This window comes from Rhinoraja longicauda, chromosome 20 (assembly GCF_053455715.1).
Source record: "Rhinoraja longicauda isolate Sanriku21f chromosome 20, sRhiLon1.1, whole genome shotgun sequence".
Taxonomy (NCBI): domain Eukaryota; kingdom Metazoa; phylum Chordata; class Chondrichthyes; order Rajiformes; family Arhynchobatidae; genus Rhinoraja; species Rhinoraja longicauda.
The window spans coordinates 18,425,409-18,446,715 of NC_135972.1; the positions used below are offsets into that span (position 1 = coordinate 18,425,409).

The 21,307-nt window shown below is 43.3% G+C and overlaps 1 protein-coding gene across 1 annotated transcript; it reads left to right on the forward strand.

The window, feature by feature from the left end:
* The first annotated feature begins 2,956 nt into the window (after nucleotides 1-2,956).
* Nucleotides 2,957-21,077, forward strand: htatsf1 (HIV-1 Tat specific factor 1). Its single transcript, XM_078416539.1, has 9 exons — nucleotides 2,957-3,218; nucleotides 5,238-5,412; nucleotides 9,040-9,087; nucleotides 12,573-12,727; nucleotides 13,736-13,899; nucleotides 14,917-15,016; nucleotides 17,314-17,403; nucleotides 17,517-17,654; nucleotides 19,291-21,077. The coding sequence occupies exons 1-9, from the start codon at nucleotides 3,054-3,056 to the stop codon at nucleotides 19,669-19,671; spliced, it is 1,416 nt and encodes a 471-aa protein (XP_078272665.1). The 5' UTR covers nucleotides 2,957-3,053; the 3' UTR covers nucleotides 19,672-21,077.
* Nucleotides 21,078-21,307: the final 230 nt, after the last annotated feature.

Consider the following 21,307-nt stretch of genomic DNA (forward strand, 5'->3'; position numbering starts at 1 on the left):
GTCAAAAATGTAATGCTACGGTGGTTATGGGAGATTTCAACATGCAGGTAGACTGGGAAAATCAGGTTGGAAATGGACCCCAGGAAAGAGAGTTTGTAGAGTGCCTTCGAGATGGATTCTTAGAACAGCTTGTACTGGAGCCTACCAGGGAGAAGGCAATTCTGGATTTAGTGTTGTGTAATGATCCTGATCTGGTAAGGGGACTAGAGGTAAAAGAGCCATTAGGAGGCAGTGATCACAACATGATAAGTTTTACTCTGCAAATGGAAAGGCAGAAGGGAAAATCGGAAGTGTCGGTATTGCAGTATAGCAAAGGGGATTACAGAGGCATGAGGCGGGAGCTGGCCAAAATTGATTGGAAGGAGGCCCTAGCAGGGAAGACGGTAGAACAGCAATGGCAGGTATTCCTGGGAATAATGCAGAGGTTGCAGGATCAATTTATTCCAAAGAGGTGGAAAGACTCTAAGGGGAGTAAGAGACACCTGTGGCTGACAAGGGAAGTCAGGGACAGCATAAAAATTAAGGAGAGGAAGTATAACATAGCAAAGAAGAGTGGGAAGACAGAGGATTGGGACTCTTTTAAAGAGCAACAAAAGTTAACTAAAAAGGCAATACGAGGAGAAAAGATGAGGTACGAGGGTAAACTAGCCAATAATATAAAGGAGGATAGCAAAAGTTTTTTTAGGTACGTGAAGAGGAAAAAAATAGTCAAGGCAAATGTGGGTCCCTTGAAGACAGAAGCAGGGGAATTTATTATGGGGAACAAAGAAATGGCAGACGAGTTAAACCGTTACTTTGGATCTGTCTTCACTGAGGAAGATACACACAATCTCCCAAATGTTCTAGGGGCTGGAGAACCTAGGGTGATGGAGGAACTGAAGGAAATCCACATTAGGCAGGAAATGGTTTTGGGTAGACTGATGGGACTGAAGGCTGATAAATCCCCAGGGCCTGATGGTCTGCATCCCAGAGTACTTAAGGAGGTGGCTCTAGAAATAGTGGAAGCATTGGAGATCATTTTTCAATGTTCTATAGATTCAGGATCAGTTCCTGTGGATTGGAGAATAGCAAATGTTATCCCACTTTTTAAGAAAGGAGGGAGAGAGAAAACGGGTAATTATAGACCAGTTAGTCTGACATCAGTGGTGGGGAAAATGCTGGAGTCAATTATAAAAGACGAAATTGCTGAGCATTTGGATAGCAGTAACGGGATCGTTCCGAGTCAGCATGGATTTACGAAGGGGAAATCATGCTTGACAAATCTACTGGAATTTTTTGAGGATGTAACTAGGAAAATTGACAAGGGAGAGTCAGTGGATGTGGTGTACCTCGACTTTCAGAAAGCCTTCGACAAGGTCCCACATAGGAGATTAGTGGGCAAAATTAGGGCACATGGTATTGGGGGTAGGGTACTGACATGGATAGAAAATTGGTTAACAGACAGAAAGCAAAGAGTGGGGATAAATGGGTCCCTTTCGGAATGGCAGGCAGTGACCAGTGGGGTACCGCAAGGTTCGGTGCTGGGACCCCAGCTATTTACGATATACATTAATGACTTAGACGAAGGGATTAAAAGTACCATTAGCAAATTTGCAGATGATACTAAGTTGGGGGGTAGTGTGAATTGTGAGGAAGATGCAATAAGGCTGCAGGGTGACCTGGACAGGTTGTGTGAGTGGGCGGATACATGGCAGATGCAGTTTAATGTAGATAAGTGTGAGGTTATTCACTTTGGAAGTAAGAATAGAAAGGCAGATTATTATCTGAATGGTGTCAAGTTAGGAGGAGGGGGAGTTCAACGAGATCTGGGTGTCCTAGTGCATCAGTCAATGAAAGGAAGCATGCAGGTTCAGCAGGCAGTGAAGAAAGCCAATGGAATGTTGGCCTTCGTAACAAGAGGAGTTGAGTATAGGAGCAAAGAGGTCCTTCTACAGTTGTACCGGGCCCTGGTGAGACCGCACCTGGAGTACTGTGTGCAGTTTTGGTCTCCAAATTTGAGGAAGGATATTCTTGCTATGGAGGGCGTGCAGCGTAGGTTCACTAGATTAATTCCCGGAATGGCGGGACTGTCGTATGTTGAAAGGCTGGAGCGATTGGGCTTGTATACACTGGAATTTAGAAGGATGAGGGGGGATCTTATTGAAACATATAAGATAATTAGGGGATTGGACACATTAGAGGCAGATAACATGTTCCCAATGTTGGGGGAGTCCAGAACAAGGGGCCACAGTTTGAGAATAAGGGGTAGGCCATTTAGAACGGAGATGAGGAAGAACTTTTTCAGTCAGAGGGTGGTGAAGGTGTGGAATTCTCTGCCTCAGAAGGCAGTGGAGGCCAGTTCGTTGGATGCTTTCAAGAGAGAGCTGGATAGAGCTCTTAAGGATAGCGGAGTGAGGGGGTATGGGGAGAAGGCAGGAACGGGGTACTGATTGATAGTGATCAGCCATGATCGCATTGAATGGCGGTGCTGGCTCGAAGGGCTGAATGGCCTACTCCTGCACCTATTGTCTATTGTCTATTGTCTATTGTCTACTGAAATGAGGAAGGCAGGTGGGGGAGTTAGACATATTGGGTGAGGAAGAGAGTTGGGGGGTGGTTGAGGGAGCAGGGTGGTTTGAGGGAGGAGGGTGGTTTGAGGGAGGAGGGTGGTTTGAGGGAGGAGGGGGTTGAGGGAGGTGGTTTGAGGGAGGAGGGAGTTGAGGTTTGAGGGAGGAGGGGGTTGAGGAAAAGGGGTTGGGGAGAGGGGAATAAGAAGTAGTGAAGTGAGGAAGAGAGGTGGGGGAGGGCAGGTTGGGAATGTTTAGGAAGGGGGAGAGTTGGAACTAGGGAGGTGGGAGGGTTGGAACTAGGGAAGGGGGAGGGTTGGAACTAGGGAAGGGGGAGGGTTGGAACTAGGGAGGTGGGAGGGTTGGAACTAAGGAGACGGGGAGACGGGGACCGGGGGCCGGCCAAGCCGCGGTTGCCGCCGGAAGTGAGCGCGGGAGGGAGTTGAGCGGCGGCCCGGGGCGGAGGCGAGGGCGAGGCACGGCCTGTGGAGCAGCGGCGGCCCGGGGATGAGCGGCGACCAGACCAACGCGGACTTTTACGAGCAGCTGCGCTTGCAGCAGCTACACGAGCGGGGCGGACATGCGGGGGACGACCACAGCAGCAGCACGGTGGTGGACGAGGACGGCGCGGAGTTCGAGTGGGACGAGGAGAAGAGGGCCTGGTTCCCCAAGGTGGGAGGGAGAGGAGAGAAAGAGGGATAGGAGGTGAGGGGGGGGGGGGTGAGTGAGAGGAGGTGAGTGGGAGGAGGAGGTGGGGGGGGGGGGGGGGGAGGGGGAGGAAGGGCAGAGGGTGAAGGAGAGGGGGGTTGAGGTGAGGGGGAGGCTGAGGAAGTGAGGGAAGGGGTTGCGGAAATGATGGGGGGTGAGGAGAGGGGAAGGGGAAGAGGGGAAGATCGCGAGAGGGAGATGGTGCGGGAGGGGGAGGAGGGACAGGGAGGGGAGAGGGGAGGGAGGGAGTGGGCGGGAGAGATGAAAGGAGGGGGGTGTGCTGCGGGTAGGTGCTGAACCCCGAGTGGGTGGTTGGGGGCTAGTTTTGAGTGGCAGGGAGTCTGACTCTAATTTGCCTGGGTGTTGTCTGTCGCAGACTGCAACATAATATTGTGTAGGAAAGAACTGCAGATGCTGGTTTAAATTTAAGATAGACGCAAAATGCTGGAGTAACTCAGCGGGACAGGCAGCATCTCTGCAGAGAAGGAATGGGCAATGTTTAGGGTCGAGACCCTTCAGACTGATGTCAGGGGAGTGGGCGGGACAGAGGTAGAATGTAGTCAGAGACAGTAAGACTGGTGGGAGAACTGGGTAGGGGATGGAGAGAGAGGGAAAACAAGTGCTATTTAAAGTTAGAGAAGTCAATGTTTATATCGTTGAGGTGTAAGCTACCCAAGCGAAATATGACGTGGTGTTCCTCCAATTTGCACTGGGCCTCACTTTGACAATGGAGGAGGCCCAGGACAGAAAGGTCAGATTGGGAATAGGAGGGGAGTTAAAGTGCTGAGCAACCGGGAGATCAGGTAGGTTAAGGCGGACTGAACGGTGGTGTTTAGAAAAACGATTGCCAAGCCTGCGCTTGGACTCGCCGATGTACAGAAGTTGACAACTGGAATAGTGAGGATACAGTAGATGAGGTTGGAGGAGGTGCAAGTGAACCTCGGCCTCACCTGAAAAGACTGGGGTGGAGTCAAGGTGGGAGGTAAAGGGACAGGTGTTGCATCTCCTGCGGTTGCAGGGGAAAGTATCTGGGGAGGGGGTGGTTTGGGTGGGACGGGATGAGTTGACCAGGGAGTTGCAGAGGGATCGGTCTCTACGGAAAGCAGAAAGGGGTGGAGATGGGAAGATGTGGCCAGTAGTGGGATCCTGTTGGAGGTGACGAAAGCGCTGGAGGGTTATATGCTGTATGTGATGGCTGATGGGGTGGGAGGTGAGGACAAGGGGGACTCTGTCCTTGTTACCAATGGGGGGAGGGGGAGCAAGAGCGGAGCTGTGGGATATCAAGGAGACCATGGTGAGAGCCTCATCTATAATGGAAGAGGGGAACCCTCGTTTCCTAAAGAATGAGGACATCTCCGATGATCTAGTATGAAAAACCTCATCTGGGCGTAGATGAGGCGTGGACAGGGAAATTGGAAGTAGGGTATAGAGTCTTTACAGGAAGCAGGGTGGGAAGAAGTGTAGTCTAGATAGCTATGGGAGTCAGTGGGTTTGTAATAGATGTCGGTCAATAGTCTGTCTCCTGTGATGGAGACAGTGAGATCCAGAAATGGTAGGGAGATGTCGAAGATGGTCCAAGTGAATTTGAGTGCAGGATTGAAAATAGTTGACAAAGTCAGTGAGTTTTGCCTGGATGCAGGAGGCAGCACATTGTATGCCTGGAACAGTGATTGTTTGACTACCCTACAAAGAGGCAGGCATAGCTTTGGCCCATGCGACTGCCCATAGCTACGCCTTGGATTTGGAGGAAGTGGGTGGAGCCGAAGAAGTTGTTGAGGGTAAGGACCAGCTATGCTAGGCAGAGGAGACATCCACAGTCTCGACCACATCTCCCCTCCCTGTCCCATCCTTTTGCCCCAAGTCCTTTCACCCCGCTTATCCTGTTGAGTTGCTCCAGGTTCCAACATCTGCAGTCTGTTGTGTCTACACCCCTCCCAAATTAGACTGGAAATAATGCATTTCTAATATGTCTTAACACTGTAGATAACTGAAGAATTTCTGGCAACTTATCATGCAAACTATGGCTTCATTGAAGAAACCCCTGCTAATTCTGGAGGTGGCACCACTAACACAAAGAAGTCTGGTGTGACAGAGAAGCCTTCGGGGCTCAGTGCATCGCAGAAAGACGCAAAAGGAGAAAAGAGGAAAGTGGATGCGGGTAATTAAGTTTTTTATTGCCATTGTTTTAGCTAATTTTCAGTCCATTTCCTGCTACAGTGTGTGAATGAGGATGAGGGGGAGTGACCTGAATGAGGGTGCCACAGGGTTAGACTTTACTGTTGATGTAATAAATTCTGTAGTATCATTTGTCTGAGCTTACTTTGGGAAGTTTGCACAAGAGTTATTTGTCACAGAGGCGTAATGCATTGAAACAGGCCCTTCAGCCCAACTTGTCCATGCCAACCAAGATGTCCTGTCTAAGCTTGCATGTGGTCCATATCTCGCTAAATCGTTCCTATCTATGTACCTGTCCAAGTGTCTTTTAAATATTTTTTAAATTTTTCTTTTGAAATCTCATTTATCGTCTTTTCTGGCTATCTTTCTCTACTGTATCTACATCATCAATAGTTCAGCAAAAATAGCTGTTGTTGTTGGTTCATTATAATTTAGATACATTAAAGTATTGGAAGCAGAGTGGGTAATTTTAAAGAATTTGAGTTGATAAATTGACAAATTTGACCTCCAGGTTTTTAATCAAATTCGTGATTGCAAGAAGCAGATCTGATGGCGAGGATTCGTTTGCTGGCACTGCAGAGACCGTCTCCACGGTTGCAGGATTAGCCTCGTGGGTTGTAGCTAGCTCACCAAACTTTTCTTCGTTCAAACAGGAGTCTGCTGTTGTCCCTGTTGGTGCTGTTTTCTCAGTCTTTTTGGTTATAGATTTAGGAGCCATTGTGTAAAGAATTTAGGTCGGAAAGTGAAAAAAAAAACTATGTTTTAAATCGGTTATATGCGGAGCTGTCAAATGTTGCATCTACTACATTGCGTGTCTAGCCGCGCCCCCCATTTTAAAGAAGATATACAGTGTAGTGATGTTGTCTACGAGGATTTACATAAGATTTTTGGAGAGGACCCAGATGAGGTCCAGGACGTTGGCAAATTAGATCCAAAATTGGCTGAATAATAGGAGGATATTTGATCTTTTCCTTCCTGCTCTATGCTACACGCCTTCTTTCCCACCTCGTGCTGCAGACCTCTGGTATTCTTGGATGTTTACATATGGTGGACCATAGACCTTTGCTGTTTGGTATATACATTAATGAGTTGCAGGTAAATGTAAGCATTACACTTGGTGGGTTTGTAGATGACACAAAAAATGGTGATGGTGTCATGTGAAGTGTTGGCTGGGAAAAGGTCAATATTGATGTTCAGTGACAGGTGGAATATGCAGCTGGTATCGTAAATAAAATAGCTATTTGAATGTTCGGAAATCCCTATGGTTCAACAATTGGCTCATCAGATGATGTTTCCCACGTCTCTTATAAACTCACTGAGGCCCTGTCACAATGCTCCTTGTTAACTCGTGGGCTCTGGTTTCCATGCTCCTTGTATATTCACAGGGGCCCGTTCTGCTCAATATCAATTTACTGGTTTGCTACCCAATCTTCTTATGAACATAATGGGTGTGGTTTCCTATGCTCTCTTTTAACTTACCTGGTACACTGAAAAAAAAAATTATACTACATATTTAATTATGTGAATTAAAAGAGGGTTGCAGAGCCAAAAAATATGCAAGTCCAGCACCACCAAAGTTCCAAATTTGCAGATTTATCTATTTTATAGAATAATGAGGTGATGTATTTTGGGATAACTAGTAAGGTGAAGAAAGTTTTGAGGAATGGGGATCTTGGTGTAAACATCCAAGAATACCAGAGGTCTGCAGCATGAGGTGGGAAAGAAGGCGTGTAGCATAGAGCAGGAAGGAAAAGATCAATTATTCTTGGTCAGGGGTGATATGATTGAACTGGAGAGGAAACAGAGGAAATTCACCGAGATGGAACATTGAAGTTATGAGGAGGGATTGGTTGCTTATTCTCAGAGGATGCTGAGGGGGGGGGGGGGATGCTTGAGGTATACAAAATTATAAGGGAGATAGATAGTAGGAAGCTTGTGGCATCGGTGTCAATAGACAATAGGTGCAGGAGGAGGCCCTTCGAGCCAGCACCGCCATTCAATGTGATCATGGCTGATCATTCTCAATCAGTACCCCGTTCCTGCCTTCGCCCCATACCCCCTGACTCCGCTATCCTTAAGAGCTCTATCTAGCTCTCGAACGCATTCAGAGAATTGGCCTCCACTGCCTTCTGAGGCAGAGAATTCCACAGATTCACAACTCTGACTGAAAAAGTTTTTCCTCATCTCAGTTCTAAATGGCCTACCCCTTATTCTTAAACTGTGGCCCCTTGTTCTGGACTCCCCCAACATTGGGAACATGTTTCCTGCCTCTAACGTGTCCAACCCCTTAATAATCTTATACGTTTCGATAAGATCTCCTCTCATCCTTCTAAATTCCAGTGTATACAAGCCTAGTCGCTCCAGTCTTTCAACATATGATAATCCCGCCAATCCGGGAATTAACCTAGTAAACCTACGCTGCACGCCCTCAAAAAGCCAAAGGGTATACAGTCCCCTCCATAATGTTTGGGGCAAAGACCCATCATTGATTTATTTGCCTCTGTACTCCACATTTTGAGATTTATAATAGAAAAAAAATCACATGTGGTTAAAGTGCACATTGTCAGATTTTAATAAAGGCCATTTTTATATATTTTGGTTTCACCAAGTAGAAATTACAGCAGTGTTTATACATAGTCCCCCCATTTCAGGGCACCATAATGTTCAATTCTTGAGTTGCCGAGGCCAGATAGTGAATGGTCAGTGAGCAACTTATCAGAGTTTTACTGTACTAAGTGAGTAGTGGAGGCAGAGATTTTCATTACATTTATGAAGAAGCTCGGCAATGACTTGAATTACAAAGGCATGGAAGGCTGTGCCCCTAATTCTGGAAAATGGGTTCAGTAGAGTTGCGTTTAGACGTGGTGGGCCAAATGCCTTGTTTCAGTGGTCTGTGATTCTACGCCAATGACTAAGCAGGTTGGCTCTGCTTTGGAACAAATGGTCATGAAATGTTCTATATAAATGCAAACTTTGTCTCTACAAAACACTTTCTGGTTACTTATTTCCTGGCTGCTTATGGGATCTTGCTGTGATTGTTGTGTTTCCATATCACAGTGACTACACAAAAAGTAATAAATCGCTTGGGACATCCCAAGCTTTTTATCTTGTGATGGTTTGTCCTGTTTGTTCCAATAATCACCATGTTGACAGTCCTGATAAATTAAACCTACAAAGCTAGGAATCTTTTGAATTTGTACCATACTTGCATACAAATATAACAATTTATTTTAACACAGAACGCATCACGGATCTGTCTGATCACGGATGCAGATTTAACTGAACACAATATTTTGTTTTGCCTAAATAGATGGCATTTGGTCATCTGAAAGTACTGATGTGAAAAGCTGAAGTGTATTGCTGTTCTTATTCCTTTTTGATTGCCTCTAATTGATCTACTGAACATTTCAGTTTCATAACATTGCTTAGATTTTTTCCACACAATTTTTATACATGATACAGTGAGCTGAGTATGCAACATGTTTTGAGCACTGGGCTATATCACTGCACTTGTTTGGAAGTTTATTGTGTAGTTAAAATATTTCTAAGATGTTATCTGTATATCATGCAGTAATACATTTAACAGTATGGGTAAATATTTCTCTTAAAGGCTGGATTGACGTTGAAGAACAGAAGAACACAAGTGTGTATATCACTGGTATGTACTGGACCGTGGAATGTACGAACAAAGTGAACTGTGCTGAGATTTTAATGTTTCTGACATATTCTAGCTCATAGCCAAGCCCTTGCTCAATGCTAAGTGATGACCCAATGGACAAAGTTATCCTGGATAGAGGACAGCAGAGTGAATGGAGTGAATTAATGAATACCCAGTTATATACAGAATATATTGTGTATAACTGACTACCCAGTTGGAAGCTTACGAGTACCCCACCTGGCCCGTGAATTGATAACAAACAGACAGCACAACTTGGACTGACGAATGAAAGTGGAGTTGTTTTTTCTAATAATTTTAAATAATAGAAAAGCATAACATTTCATAGGTGTTTGAAAATATAGGATCTATCAGGGAGTATAATGCGTATTTTGGATTTTTAATTTGAAATGTTTCCAAATACACAGGACAAGATGTTAGAAATCCAAAGTGCCAAATGTCAACTTGCTCCCGGTGGTGATGGGAGGCTTATGCACTCACCTATACTCCTCTGATGTTGAGAAAGGCTAGGCAGACACGTCATTGGGGTTATCAAGTGAGCACCTACTTTCATCGACGTTTCGCTGATTGGACCCACGACGTCTCCAGTAGGCTCAGCAGTGCATTCTGGCGTCCCAGAACCACCCCCCTCTGCATCTGCCTAGCCGGCTTATTTGGGAGACCAGATGGGGTCTTTCCTCTTCAGCCAGAGCCACTGGCTACTCCGCTCTGCTACTTTGAAAAAAGTAGTCTACTCCGCTACTTTGAAAAAATATCTACTGTACAGTTGATGCTTAAAATAAGTTTGCAGAGTGTTGCAGCACAGTGATACACTGGACAGATCAGTTACTTGCAGTCTATTGTGCTCCGATTATGTGGTACATTGAAGTCTGTATCAAACTTTGTTATGATGATATTATGGAACGAATCTTGCTATGGAAGAGCCAAGAATGATTAGAAGAAATAAAACGGAAAACATGATCTAAATCAAATACTGAAAACAGGTAAAAATATACAATATTAGAAGACTTCAACAAAACTAATCTGAAACATTTTCAGATTAGCCGCTGCCTTGCACCGCCAGAGATCCGAAATCATTCCTGGCTTTGGGTCCTGTGTGTGTGGAATTTGCACATTGTGACTATGGGAATTTGCCCCCCTTTCCCCGCGCCAATGGTTTGTTCGGCCACTGTAAATTGCCCCTAATATGTGCGTGTGCTCAAATCTGGGAGAGTTGAAGAGGATGTGAGAATTTTTTAAACGATTAGTATAGATATAAAGTAAAATGGTTGGTTGATGGTCAATGTGGACTTGTTGGACCAAAGAAGCTGTTTCTAGCATTTTCTTCTTATATTTTCTATAGTTCCATCTTCTTTTGACCCCCATACTGTCAATGTTGTGCGACTCTGGTCTGATCATGGCATATGATTTGTTCATGTGGTCCACAGTAACTGAGAGTACTACTTCTGTATGGGCAAGTCAGTGCCTGAAACCTACCATAGTTACTGTCCTTTTTTTCCCTACTTGATCATTGCAACCCATGGCAACCACCCTACCACCCAACGCTGACTCCCTTAGTCGGCCTTCAGCTCAACCCCTCTACCCATTAGCCTGATTCGCAAAACACTCTGCCCTACATTTGGGCCTGGACCGGTCCAGTTTCCATTGTTCCCTCTGCATATATGTTGGCCTGCTATGTCGTGGCTGTTTATTGAGACTTAGCAAGTGCCATGGAACATCCTTGTAAATCTTCTCTGCACCCTTTCCAACTTAACAACGTCTTTCCTATAACATGGTGCCCAGAACTGAACACAATACTCTAAATGCAGCCTCACCAACGTCTTATAGAACTGCTACATGACCTCCCAATTTCTATACTCAGTGTGTAAGTGTCTTGAAGACAGCCAGTGTTACAGTTGAGGAAGTGCTGAACGTCTTGGGGTGTATGAAGGTGGATAAATCTCCTGGGCCCGATCAGATCGATCCGATGACATTGTGGGTAGCTCGAGAAGAAAGTGGAGGCACTCTGGCTGAGATGTACAAATGTATGAATCGTCATTAGATACGGGTGAGGTGCCGGAAGACTGGAGGTTGACTAATGTTGTGCCTCTATTTAAGAAGGGTTGCAAGGAAAAGCCTGGGAACTATATATCATTGAGTCTCCACACTATATGACTCTATGACCTGAACAGTTTTTTCATTTCTCAGCATGAGTTCAGTTAAGTTTTAGGTGTACCATCCTGGATTTGCCATGGAGATCAACAGCAGAGCAGGGGCATGGTGAGCTTCCCTGACATTTAATCTTGGAATCTGCTCTTGTATCCTGTGCCAGTGTGGACCTGACAGAATTCACAATCCTACTCATTGAATGGGTATTGGGCCTCCAGGGAAGAAAGGTAATCAGAAACCACACCTTTAAAAAAAATGTTATTTGGTCGATAAAGGTCAGCCAGAGCACTGGGTAGTGCTCCGTTCTGATTGTTTTTAATGTCTGGCTGTGAGAGTTGATGTTGGGTTAGTTACAGAAGCTGGTAATGGAGTGCTCACTCAGTTTGGCATACAGGATTCAAGCTCAATCTTGTACATTCGATCTTGTACATGTCTACATTCGATCGTGTATAGGCTGGAGTGGGATTTCGATACCTTCTGACTCAAAGATTTCTGCTGACACTACAGATTTCAAATGAAATTTCACTACTTTCCTCCCTGTCTTGGGAGTACCTTCCAGATGAATTGAAGTGTACTATTGATAATGTTCCTATTGAATGAATTAATTAATGATAATAATAGTGGTGAAACTGACAGGAGTAGTTCTTTAGTTGTCACACCAAGAAGCTGATGTGATAATTAATTTGTATTTACAATTTTATTTTAGGGTGGCAGAGTGGTGCAGCGGTAGGGTTGCTGCCTTACAGCACCAGAGACCCGAGTTCAATCATGACTATGGGTGCTGTCTCTACAGAGTTTATGCCTTCTCCCTGTGATCCCATGGGTTTTCCCTGGTTGCTCCCTTTTTCTCCCACATTTCAAAGACAGGTTATGGGTTCATTGGTTTCTGTAAATTGTCCTTCGGGTGTAGGATAGAACTAGTGTAGAGGTAGTGTAAGAAAATAACTGCAGATGCTGGTACAAATCGAAGGTATTTATTCACAAAATGCTGGAGTAACTCAGCAGGTCTACTAGTGTAGCGGTGATCGCTGGTTGGCACGGACTTGGTAGGCTGAAGGGCCTGTTTCCGCACTATTGCTAAACTGAACTCAAGAGAGAGCTAGATAGAGCTCTTAAGGATAGCGGAGTCAGGGGCTATGGGGAGAAGGCAGGAACGGGGTACTGATTGAGAATGATCAGCCATGATCACATTGAATGGTGGTGCTGGCTCGAATGGCCTACTCCTGCACCTATTGTCTATTGTCTATAATGTGGATGGGAAATGCTGATATTCCAAACATGCTTAAATATACCTCAAGTTAAATATATCCTGTTTGTAGGATTACCTCCAGACATTACACCTGATGAATATGTGGAGCTTATGTCAAAGTATGGGATCATCATGCAAAATCCAGAAACACTAGAATATAAAGTTAAATTGTACAAGGACAAAGAAGGAAATCTCAAGGGAGATGGACTCTGCTGCTACCTAAAGGTACACTGCTGTTGCAACTTCAAGTGGAAATTTGATTTATTATTCGCGATTCCTGCTATGTTTTGGGTCAACTCTCAATCCTGCCTCTCCGCATTCAGTCCGAAGAAGGATCCTGACCTGAAAGATCACCTATTCATGTTCTCTAGAAATGTTGCCTAGGTTACTTCAGCATTTTATGTCTTTTTTAAAAAAAAACAGCGTCTGTAGTTCCTACATGATAACCCCGCGGTTTTTACATCTTTCCATAATTTGTCTGCATTATTTTTCGTCTGGGCAGCCAAGGTGACGTAGCGGTAGAGTTGCTGTCTTGCAGCGCTTGCAGCGCCAGAGACCCGGGTTCAATCCCGACTACGGGTGCTGTCTGTACGGAGTTTGTACGTTCGCAGGAGTCTTGAAATTTCTTCCCATAGTTTTCCACAATGTCCCACTTGCTCCAGTCCTGGGGATTTCGTTATGCATTTTAAGACTTCTAACCCCATCTCTTCTGTAATGTGGACTGTCCAAGTCATTTAGATTTTAGATTTTTAGATTTAGCGATACAGCACGGAAACAGGCCCCTTGGCCCACCGGGTCCGCGCCGCCCAGCGATCCCCCCCACATTAACACTATCCTGCACACACCAGGGACAATTTTTTTATTTTTTTTTACATTTGCCCAGCCAATTAACCTACATACCTGTACGCCTTTGGAGTGTGGGAGGAAACCGAAGATCTCGGAGAAAACCCACGCAGGTCATGGGGAGAACGTACAAACTCCGTACAGACGGCGCCCACGGTCAGGATCGAACCCGAGTCTCCGGCGCTGCATTCGTTGTAAGGCAGCAACTCTACCGCTGCGCCACCGTGACCTGAGGTGCATAAAAGGATTGAGGAATTAAGGTTTATGGGGAACTGGCACAGAAGAGAAGGCCAGCATAGATCGGCCGTGGACCATACATGACTTCTATTTTGTTTTATATCTTGTGCTTTCCCTTTTCTTTACAAATGTATTTTTCTGATTGTGTTCTAGAAAGAATCTATAGATCTTGCACTCAAGTTTTTGGATGAGACTGAGATGAGAGGATACAAGCTGCATGTAGAAATTGCCAAGTTTGAAATGAAAGGAGAATTTGACGCCAGCAAAAAGAAGAAGAAAAGCAGAGATTATAAGAAGAAATTGCTAATGCAAAAAAAGTAAGTTCTGTTGAATCCTGAATTACACCTAGGAAACCACAGTAACCATCTAGGATGCTCAATGTTATAAGCTTCTGTTTTGCTTCAAAGAAAATGCCACCACCCATTATTTTATGATCAAGTGGGACGTTGGCTTAATGCATATTTAATAAAGGACTTGAATAATTCAAAATAGATATTCCTCCAGAATTCTTGTGAATTTGAAGATGAGCTGGAATTATAAGCTGCCAAGCTATAGGGAAGTTGTTGCATTTGTTATCTGACTGAATTCACCAAAATGATAGAAAATTATGTAAACACTTAGCAGATCTGACAACATCTCTGGAAAGAGTTAAAATCTCAAGTTGAAGTCCTTTCATCATCAATTCTGATGAATGGCTTTTTTACATTAAACATTAACCTTAAGCAAGGTGGCACAGCTGTAGAATTGGTGCCTTACAGCGCCAGAGACCCGGGTTTGATCCTGACTACGGGTGCCGTCTGTACGGGGTTTGTTCCCGTGACCTATGTGGGATTTCTCTGAGATCTTCAGTTTCCTCCCACACTCCAAAGAAAAATGGGTTTGTAAGTTGGTTTTGTATAAATGTAATTTGTCACTCATGTGCGTAGGATAGTGTTGGTGTGTGAGGACTGCTGGTCGCGAAGACTCGATGGGCCAAAGGGCCTGTTTCCGCACTGTAACTCGAAACTAAAATTAACCGTTTCTCTTTCCACAGATGCTAAGTGTTTACATAATTTTGTTTTTATTGCAGATTTTCACTTCTTAACATCCGAACAGATTAATAACATCTCCAACAGCAAAAGAATAAACAAGTAATTTAAATGTTCTTGTTATTAGAAAGTATCATCCTCCAGTTTGCAGTGGGCAGAATCACAGAAGATTAACTTGTATATGTAGCTCATTCATTGTCTCAACTAGACTTTAAACCGATTATCAATGGATATAGAGAACTCTACTTGCTTGTAAAAGTTTCTGTTCACGAATCAAATCCTTATTGTTATAATTCTTGTTCAAAGGCTGCTGGATTGGAGACCAGAGAAGAAACCTGGCGAAACACGATTCAGGCATGAAAGAGTTATTATTCTTAGGAACATGTTTCATCCAACGGATTTCGAGGTGCGTTTGAGGCATAGATGGCCTGCTTTTTGACCCTTTTCTATTTTTACTTGCTATGTTGCTTTTGAATGGTTCAAATGCTACTTGTGGTCAGAACAAAATATGATCACATTATGATCTAATGATTTTAAAGATTGCATTACTAGAGAAGACAACTGCATGTAGTAAGTCCCTTGTGATTTAACATCTGTGAAACAGGTGATAGCACTTAAGAAGCATGAAATTTGTTTTTGCAACTGCTTTTCAGAGATTTCAAATCAGATGTAGTTAGTTTGAATTGATCTTCCACTCGATCTTTGACTGGTAGAATGAGTTATCACCAAAAAGAGTCTTGTCTGATCATTAAAACGTTTCAAATTTCTACAACCATAATTGTAGATAAAATAAACAATAGTCAGAAGGGTCTAAAGAAAGTAGATCTTTTACAGATTCTAGCATCGGTCTTTCTCCTTTTTATACTCGAAGTAATTTTGTAATTGGTTTTGTTACTCATGAGAATTACTATTGTCTTTATCTCACTTGCTTGAATTTTGGTAAGTCCTGTTCCAGATAGGATCTTTATTTCTTGGGATATCCTGCAGAGGTGTCTGTTGCTGAAACTACTGATGCAAAGTTAATCAGACTAGAATCATTGCAGTACAGAAACCCTTGCTTGCTCCATGGCACTTTTCCTATTGACCTACATTTTTCTTTCCTGGAGTACTCTGTACACTTCTGCTCGCCATGCTATTAGGAAGGATGCAAGAAACTAAAGGGTATTATCAAGTCTGGAGGGTTTGAGTTATAAGGAGAGGCTGGGATGGGGTAGGACTCTTTCCTTGAATCATAGAAAGCTGAGGGGTGATCTGATAGAGAGATATATAAGATGATGAAGTGAATGGTCACAGTCTTTACCCGGGGTAGGTGATGTCTAAAAACTGATGGGCACAGGTTTAAGGTAAGTGGGGAAAGATTTGAGAGGGCAACTCTTCACACAGAGGGTGGTTAATACATGGAATGAGCTGCCAGAAGTGACAGAGGCGGGCACGATTGTGATATTAAAAAGTCACTTGGTACATGAATGGAACTGTTTGGTTGGATATGTGTGTGACTAGCTCAGTTAGGCAACTTAGTCAGTATGGACAAGCTGGGCCCAATGATCTGGTTCAGTGCTGTAATACTGACTCTGCTTACCTAAATTTGTTTTTGCAAACTGATTAAATGTTCAACTGCCATATTTTAAAGTAAATATGCAATAACTTCATTGGTTTAAATGCAGGTCACTTTAAGTCCACTAGGTCTTGACCCAGAGGGAGCATTTTTTCTTTACCTCATCAGTTGATTTCTGAAGATCTATACATCTTTCCCTTCAGCCAATTCTATCTCAAAGAGAACAATATAGTTTTCAAATCTGTCCACTTAAATATAATCCCTCATGCTTGGAACTTTTTTAGTTTCACACCTTAATCCTTTTTAAAATTGTGTCCAGAATTGGATGTGATACCACAAGTCTGACTAAAAAGGTTCAGGCTGTCTATCCTCTCTGCCTCTTATAATTTTTATAATCAGATCTCACCTCAAACTCTAGCATTTGAGGGAAAACAATCCAAGTTTTCCCAACCTCTCCATGTAGTTAATATCCCCTAATCCAGGCAGCATTTGGGTAAACTTCCTCTGCACCCTCTCCTCAGCCTCGACACCCTTCCAGTAATGGGTTGACCGGAACTGCACACAATACTCCAAATATTAAAACATTGACAAATTTAAGTACTGTGTGAATACAAACTATGGCAAACTTTGGAGTAGTAAGTAGCACATTATATCCCTTCACTGAAAAGCCACTTTTACTAGCTGAGCTTTAATATTAATTTACAGTGCCCTATAATTATGACAGCGTTGCATAGCAGATAATCTGGTTGATTTTTACATGGCTTTTCAATCTGAACCTGTCACGCGGAACATTTTGCTTGCAGTGCTTATTGTCTTTACCCAATCCTTTCTAGCTAATTGACTATTAATGGCCACTTACTGACAGTTCTTGCTAAATGTTTCTTGAAAGATTTTGACGATAAATTATAAAAATTAAACTAATCTTCAGGTTGAGACCACCACATATCCACTTAATAGAGAATTCTACCATCCCAAATTTGCACCCTTTAACACCATTTGCCAAGTCAGAAAATGTGTAGAACAGGAATAAACTTGGAGAAACATGTAGCTCTTGTTAGAGATTTGTCACTGATTCTGTCTCTCTCTCTCTCTCTCTCTCTCTTTTTAAAAAAAATGATACATATATTTCATATTTAAACTTCTTACAGGCTGATGCGACGATTTTAACTGAGATCCAAGAAGACCTTAGAGTGGAATGTGAAAAATTTGGTCAAGTCAAGAAAGTACTTTTGTTTGATGTGAGTATTTTCTTCAAAAAGTCTCATCTGTTCTGTATATCATGAATTGTTTGAGAGATTTATTTAAAGAAAATGCAGAAATGTTTTAATTCTGGATCTGCTGGAATTTCCAGAGACACCCTGAGGGAGTGGCTTCGGTGGCATTTAAAGAACCAGAAGAAGCTGATCAGTGTAAACTTGTTCTTAATGGAAGATGGTTTGGTGGGCGCCAGCTAACTGCTGAAACGTGGGATGGTGTCGTGGATTACCAGGTACAAAAGGAAGAGCGAGTTAGGATGGCTTTGGCACATGTATTCAGTCATTCCTGTAGAACGATACATAAAGAATGGGAGGTGGGGGGTGCTTCAAGCTTCCTCTCCAGCAAGTTGTTTCAATCAATGCCAAACACCTCAGTGCACTGTCTCATTCTTCACCACACTTCTATCTGACTCGCCACTTTTGGGGAACCACGCACCTGGATCTCCAAAACTTGTTCTGCAACATTCTCCAGGCCTCTACCATTTACTGTGTAAGTCCTGGGTAAGACCCGGGTTCAATCCTGATCTTGGGTGAAGTCTGTGTGAGGTTTGCACAGTCTACCTGTGAGCTTCCTGCAGGTGATCTGCTTTCCTCCCACATCCCAAAGAAGTGCAGGTTTGCAGGTTAATTGGCTTCTAAATTGCTTAGTGTGTGGGGAGTGAATGAGAAAGTGAGATTAACAGAACTAGTGTGAACGGGTTGTCGATGGTCAGTGCAGACTCGGTGGGCCGACGAGCTTGTTTACATGCTGTATCTCTAAACTAAACTAAACATCCTCGTAAATCTCTGCACTCTTTCCAGCCTGATTACAACCCTGGATGCCATGCAATCTAATCTTCCGAACAGCCTACTATGTAGAACCTTTTCAAAGGCCTTGCTGATGGCCATATGGACGACGTCTATGGCCTTTCCTATGTCATCCTTCTTGGTTACTACTTCAAAAATCAAATTCACAGGACACGATCTCCCATGCATAAAACCGTGTTGACTATTCCAAGTCAGTCTCTGTCCATCTAAATACATTGATATCTGATATCACAGAATTCTCGCCAGTAAATCACCTACCACAGATGGTAGGCTCCCTGGCCCATAGTTTCCAGTTTTTTCCTTGCAGCCCTTCTTAAATAGAGGCACAATGTTAGCCACCCTCCAGTCATCCGGTAGCGCAGTGGTAGAGTTACTGCCTTACAGCACCAGAGACCCGGGTTCGATCCTAACTATGGGTGCTGTCTGTGTGGAGTTTGTACGTTCTCCCCGTGACCACGTCAGCTTTCTCCAACATCTTCGGTTTCCTCCCACACTCTAGAGACGTGCAGGTTTGCAGGTTAATTGGCTTGGTATAAAATTAATTCATTGTCCCTAGTGTGTGTAGAATATTATTAAAGTGCGGGGATTGCTGGTTGGTGCGGACTTGAAGAGCGAAAGGTCTATTTCTGCGCTATATCATTAAAATCTAAAACTAAATAACAAACAAAAACTCGCCTGTATATAACAATGATTCGTGTATCCCAGTCAGGTCTCCTGCAATTTCTTCTCTAGCTACCCATAAGTTTCTCGGATATATCTGTTCTGACCGGGAGTTTGATCTACCTACATACATCTCAATATGTCCAGCATCTCCTTGACCGTAATACGGACTTTCCTCAATACATCTCCATTTCCTGTCCTAAGTCATCATGTCATTCTCCACTGTAAAAACAGAGGAGAAATATTCAGATGAGCTTACTCATCTCCTGCAACTCCTCACATAGATGACAACTTTGGCGTCTGAGGGGCCCTATACCCTCTTTCCTTTAATGTACTTGTAATGTATCTTTGGATTTTTCTTAACATAACATAATAATTCTAAAATATTATTGTAATTTCTAGATTGACGAGACTGTAAAGGAAAGAGAGTATCGATTAAAAACCTGGGGGTCATTTTTGGATGATGACCCATCCAGTGTTAAGTCTGATGACCAGAAGGCAGCACAGGCAAGCAGCCAGGCACCTGTAGGATTGTCTGCCGCCCCAGAAGATGGAACACAAACTTCAGCAGATGATATAGAACCATCAGTGGACAGTTCAGCATCTTCGCAGGACACTGTGGCTCCATTAGTAGATTGTGTGGTGCCTTCAGAGAACAGTAAACAGCAGGAAGTGATTGATTCTGCAGTTGCAGTGGAAGAGGCAGATGAAAAATGTAACGAGGAAGATTTATCAACAGATAGCAGCATTGATGGAAGTGATGATGCAGAAGAGGAGGCATGAATGCTTAAAAGGATTTTGTTTAATAGCTGCTTAAAATCATTTTTATCTGGAAGATTATGAAAGGTGAGGTCCCATTGCTGCAAACATAGAATAATAATGGACCATTAAAGACATCTAGTCCATCTAGCCTGCTTTACACGGCTGTGATGTCTCATAGAAGAAAAAATATACATCCTGCCACAAAATCTTCTGAGAGAGCAAGACAAAGAACACACGAACAACTCAGGCTGGTTTTAAAAAAATTTGAGATGGGGGTGGGAATAGAAAATAGGACTGCTTTCTAAAAGAGGTGAAGACCATTGTTTCTACCTTGGGTCTTAAATATAAATTAATTTAAGAGAACTTTCTTCCATGTTTTAAAGGCTTGTTTTCGTTCAACAGGCTTTTTAAAACAAACTAGGTATACAGAATCAATTCTAATACCAATTGATTTCTCCTTTGTTTGTTCATTGCTGTGATCTAGTATCAGAACATCTGAAAAATGATACTGGACATCTTGTCTAGTTTTTGATTTGAACACAGCTCAACAAACATTAATAGAGTGTATGTGTGTTGTAATATTAAGATCCAGGTTTTTGGTGACTTGTTTGGAAACTCCTGTCATCTGTCCATTAGAGAGAAGTATAGAGAGAGGAGGGTGGCATGGTGGGACAATGGTAGAGTTGCCACCTTACAGTGCCAGAGACCTAGGTATGATCCTGACTGTGGGTGCTGTCTGTACAGAGTTTGTACGTTCTCCCCATGACCATGTGGATTTTCTCCGGGTGCTCCGGTTTCCTCCCACACTCCAAAGACGTGCAGGTTCGTAGGTTAATTGGCTATTATAATTGTAAATTGTCCCTGGTTTGTAGGACAGTGCTAGTGTACAGGTCGGCGCGGACTCAGTTGGCCGAAGGGCCTGTTTCCGTACTGTACCTCTAAAATTGAACTAAACTATATTTTGACCACCTGAAAGATATGTAGAAATAAATCAATAGTATCAAGCCTTGTTCTAATACATTTTGTCAACATTCTCATAAACAAAATGGATTTTAATAGAAAAAAAATCACTGGTCCATGCAACTAAATTCATCCAGTCTTCCTGTTGTTCGAGTGATTTTCGGATTGTTTTCCGCAGCTCCCTGTGAATTTTGTAAGTGTTGGTTGTGTCCATAATGTCTTTATTCCGACTTTAAATTTCCACTCCATGTTACATTTTGCAGTGTGTTTTTGTTTGCTTTTGATTTAATTCAAAGTGGTCTTTATAAACTACTCTTTCTGCATCAGGTTTTCGTGATGTGCCATCTGGGACGATAGTGTTTTTATTTTTTCATCGTATTTCAGAGGATGCTGGCAGCATTTTTACTGTTTATTCACAAAATGCTGGAGTAACTCAGCAGGTCAGGCAGCATCTCGGGAGAGAAGGAATGGGTGACGTTTCGGGTCGAGACCCTTCTTCAGACTGATGTCAGGGGGGCGGCCCGCCCCCCTGACGTCAGTCTGAAGAAGGGTCTCGACCCGAAACGTCACCCATTCCTTCTCTCCCGAGATGCTGCCTGACCTGCTGAGTTACTCCAGCATTTTGTGAATAAATCGATTTGTACCAGCATCTGCAGTTATTTTCTTATAGCATTTTTACTGTGCCTATTTCCAACCC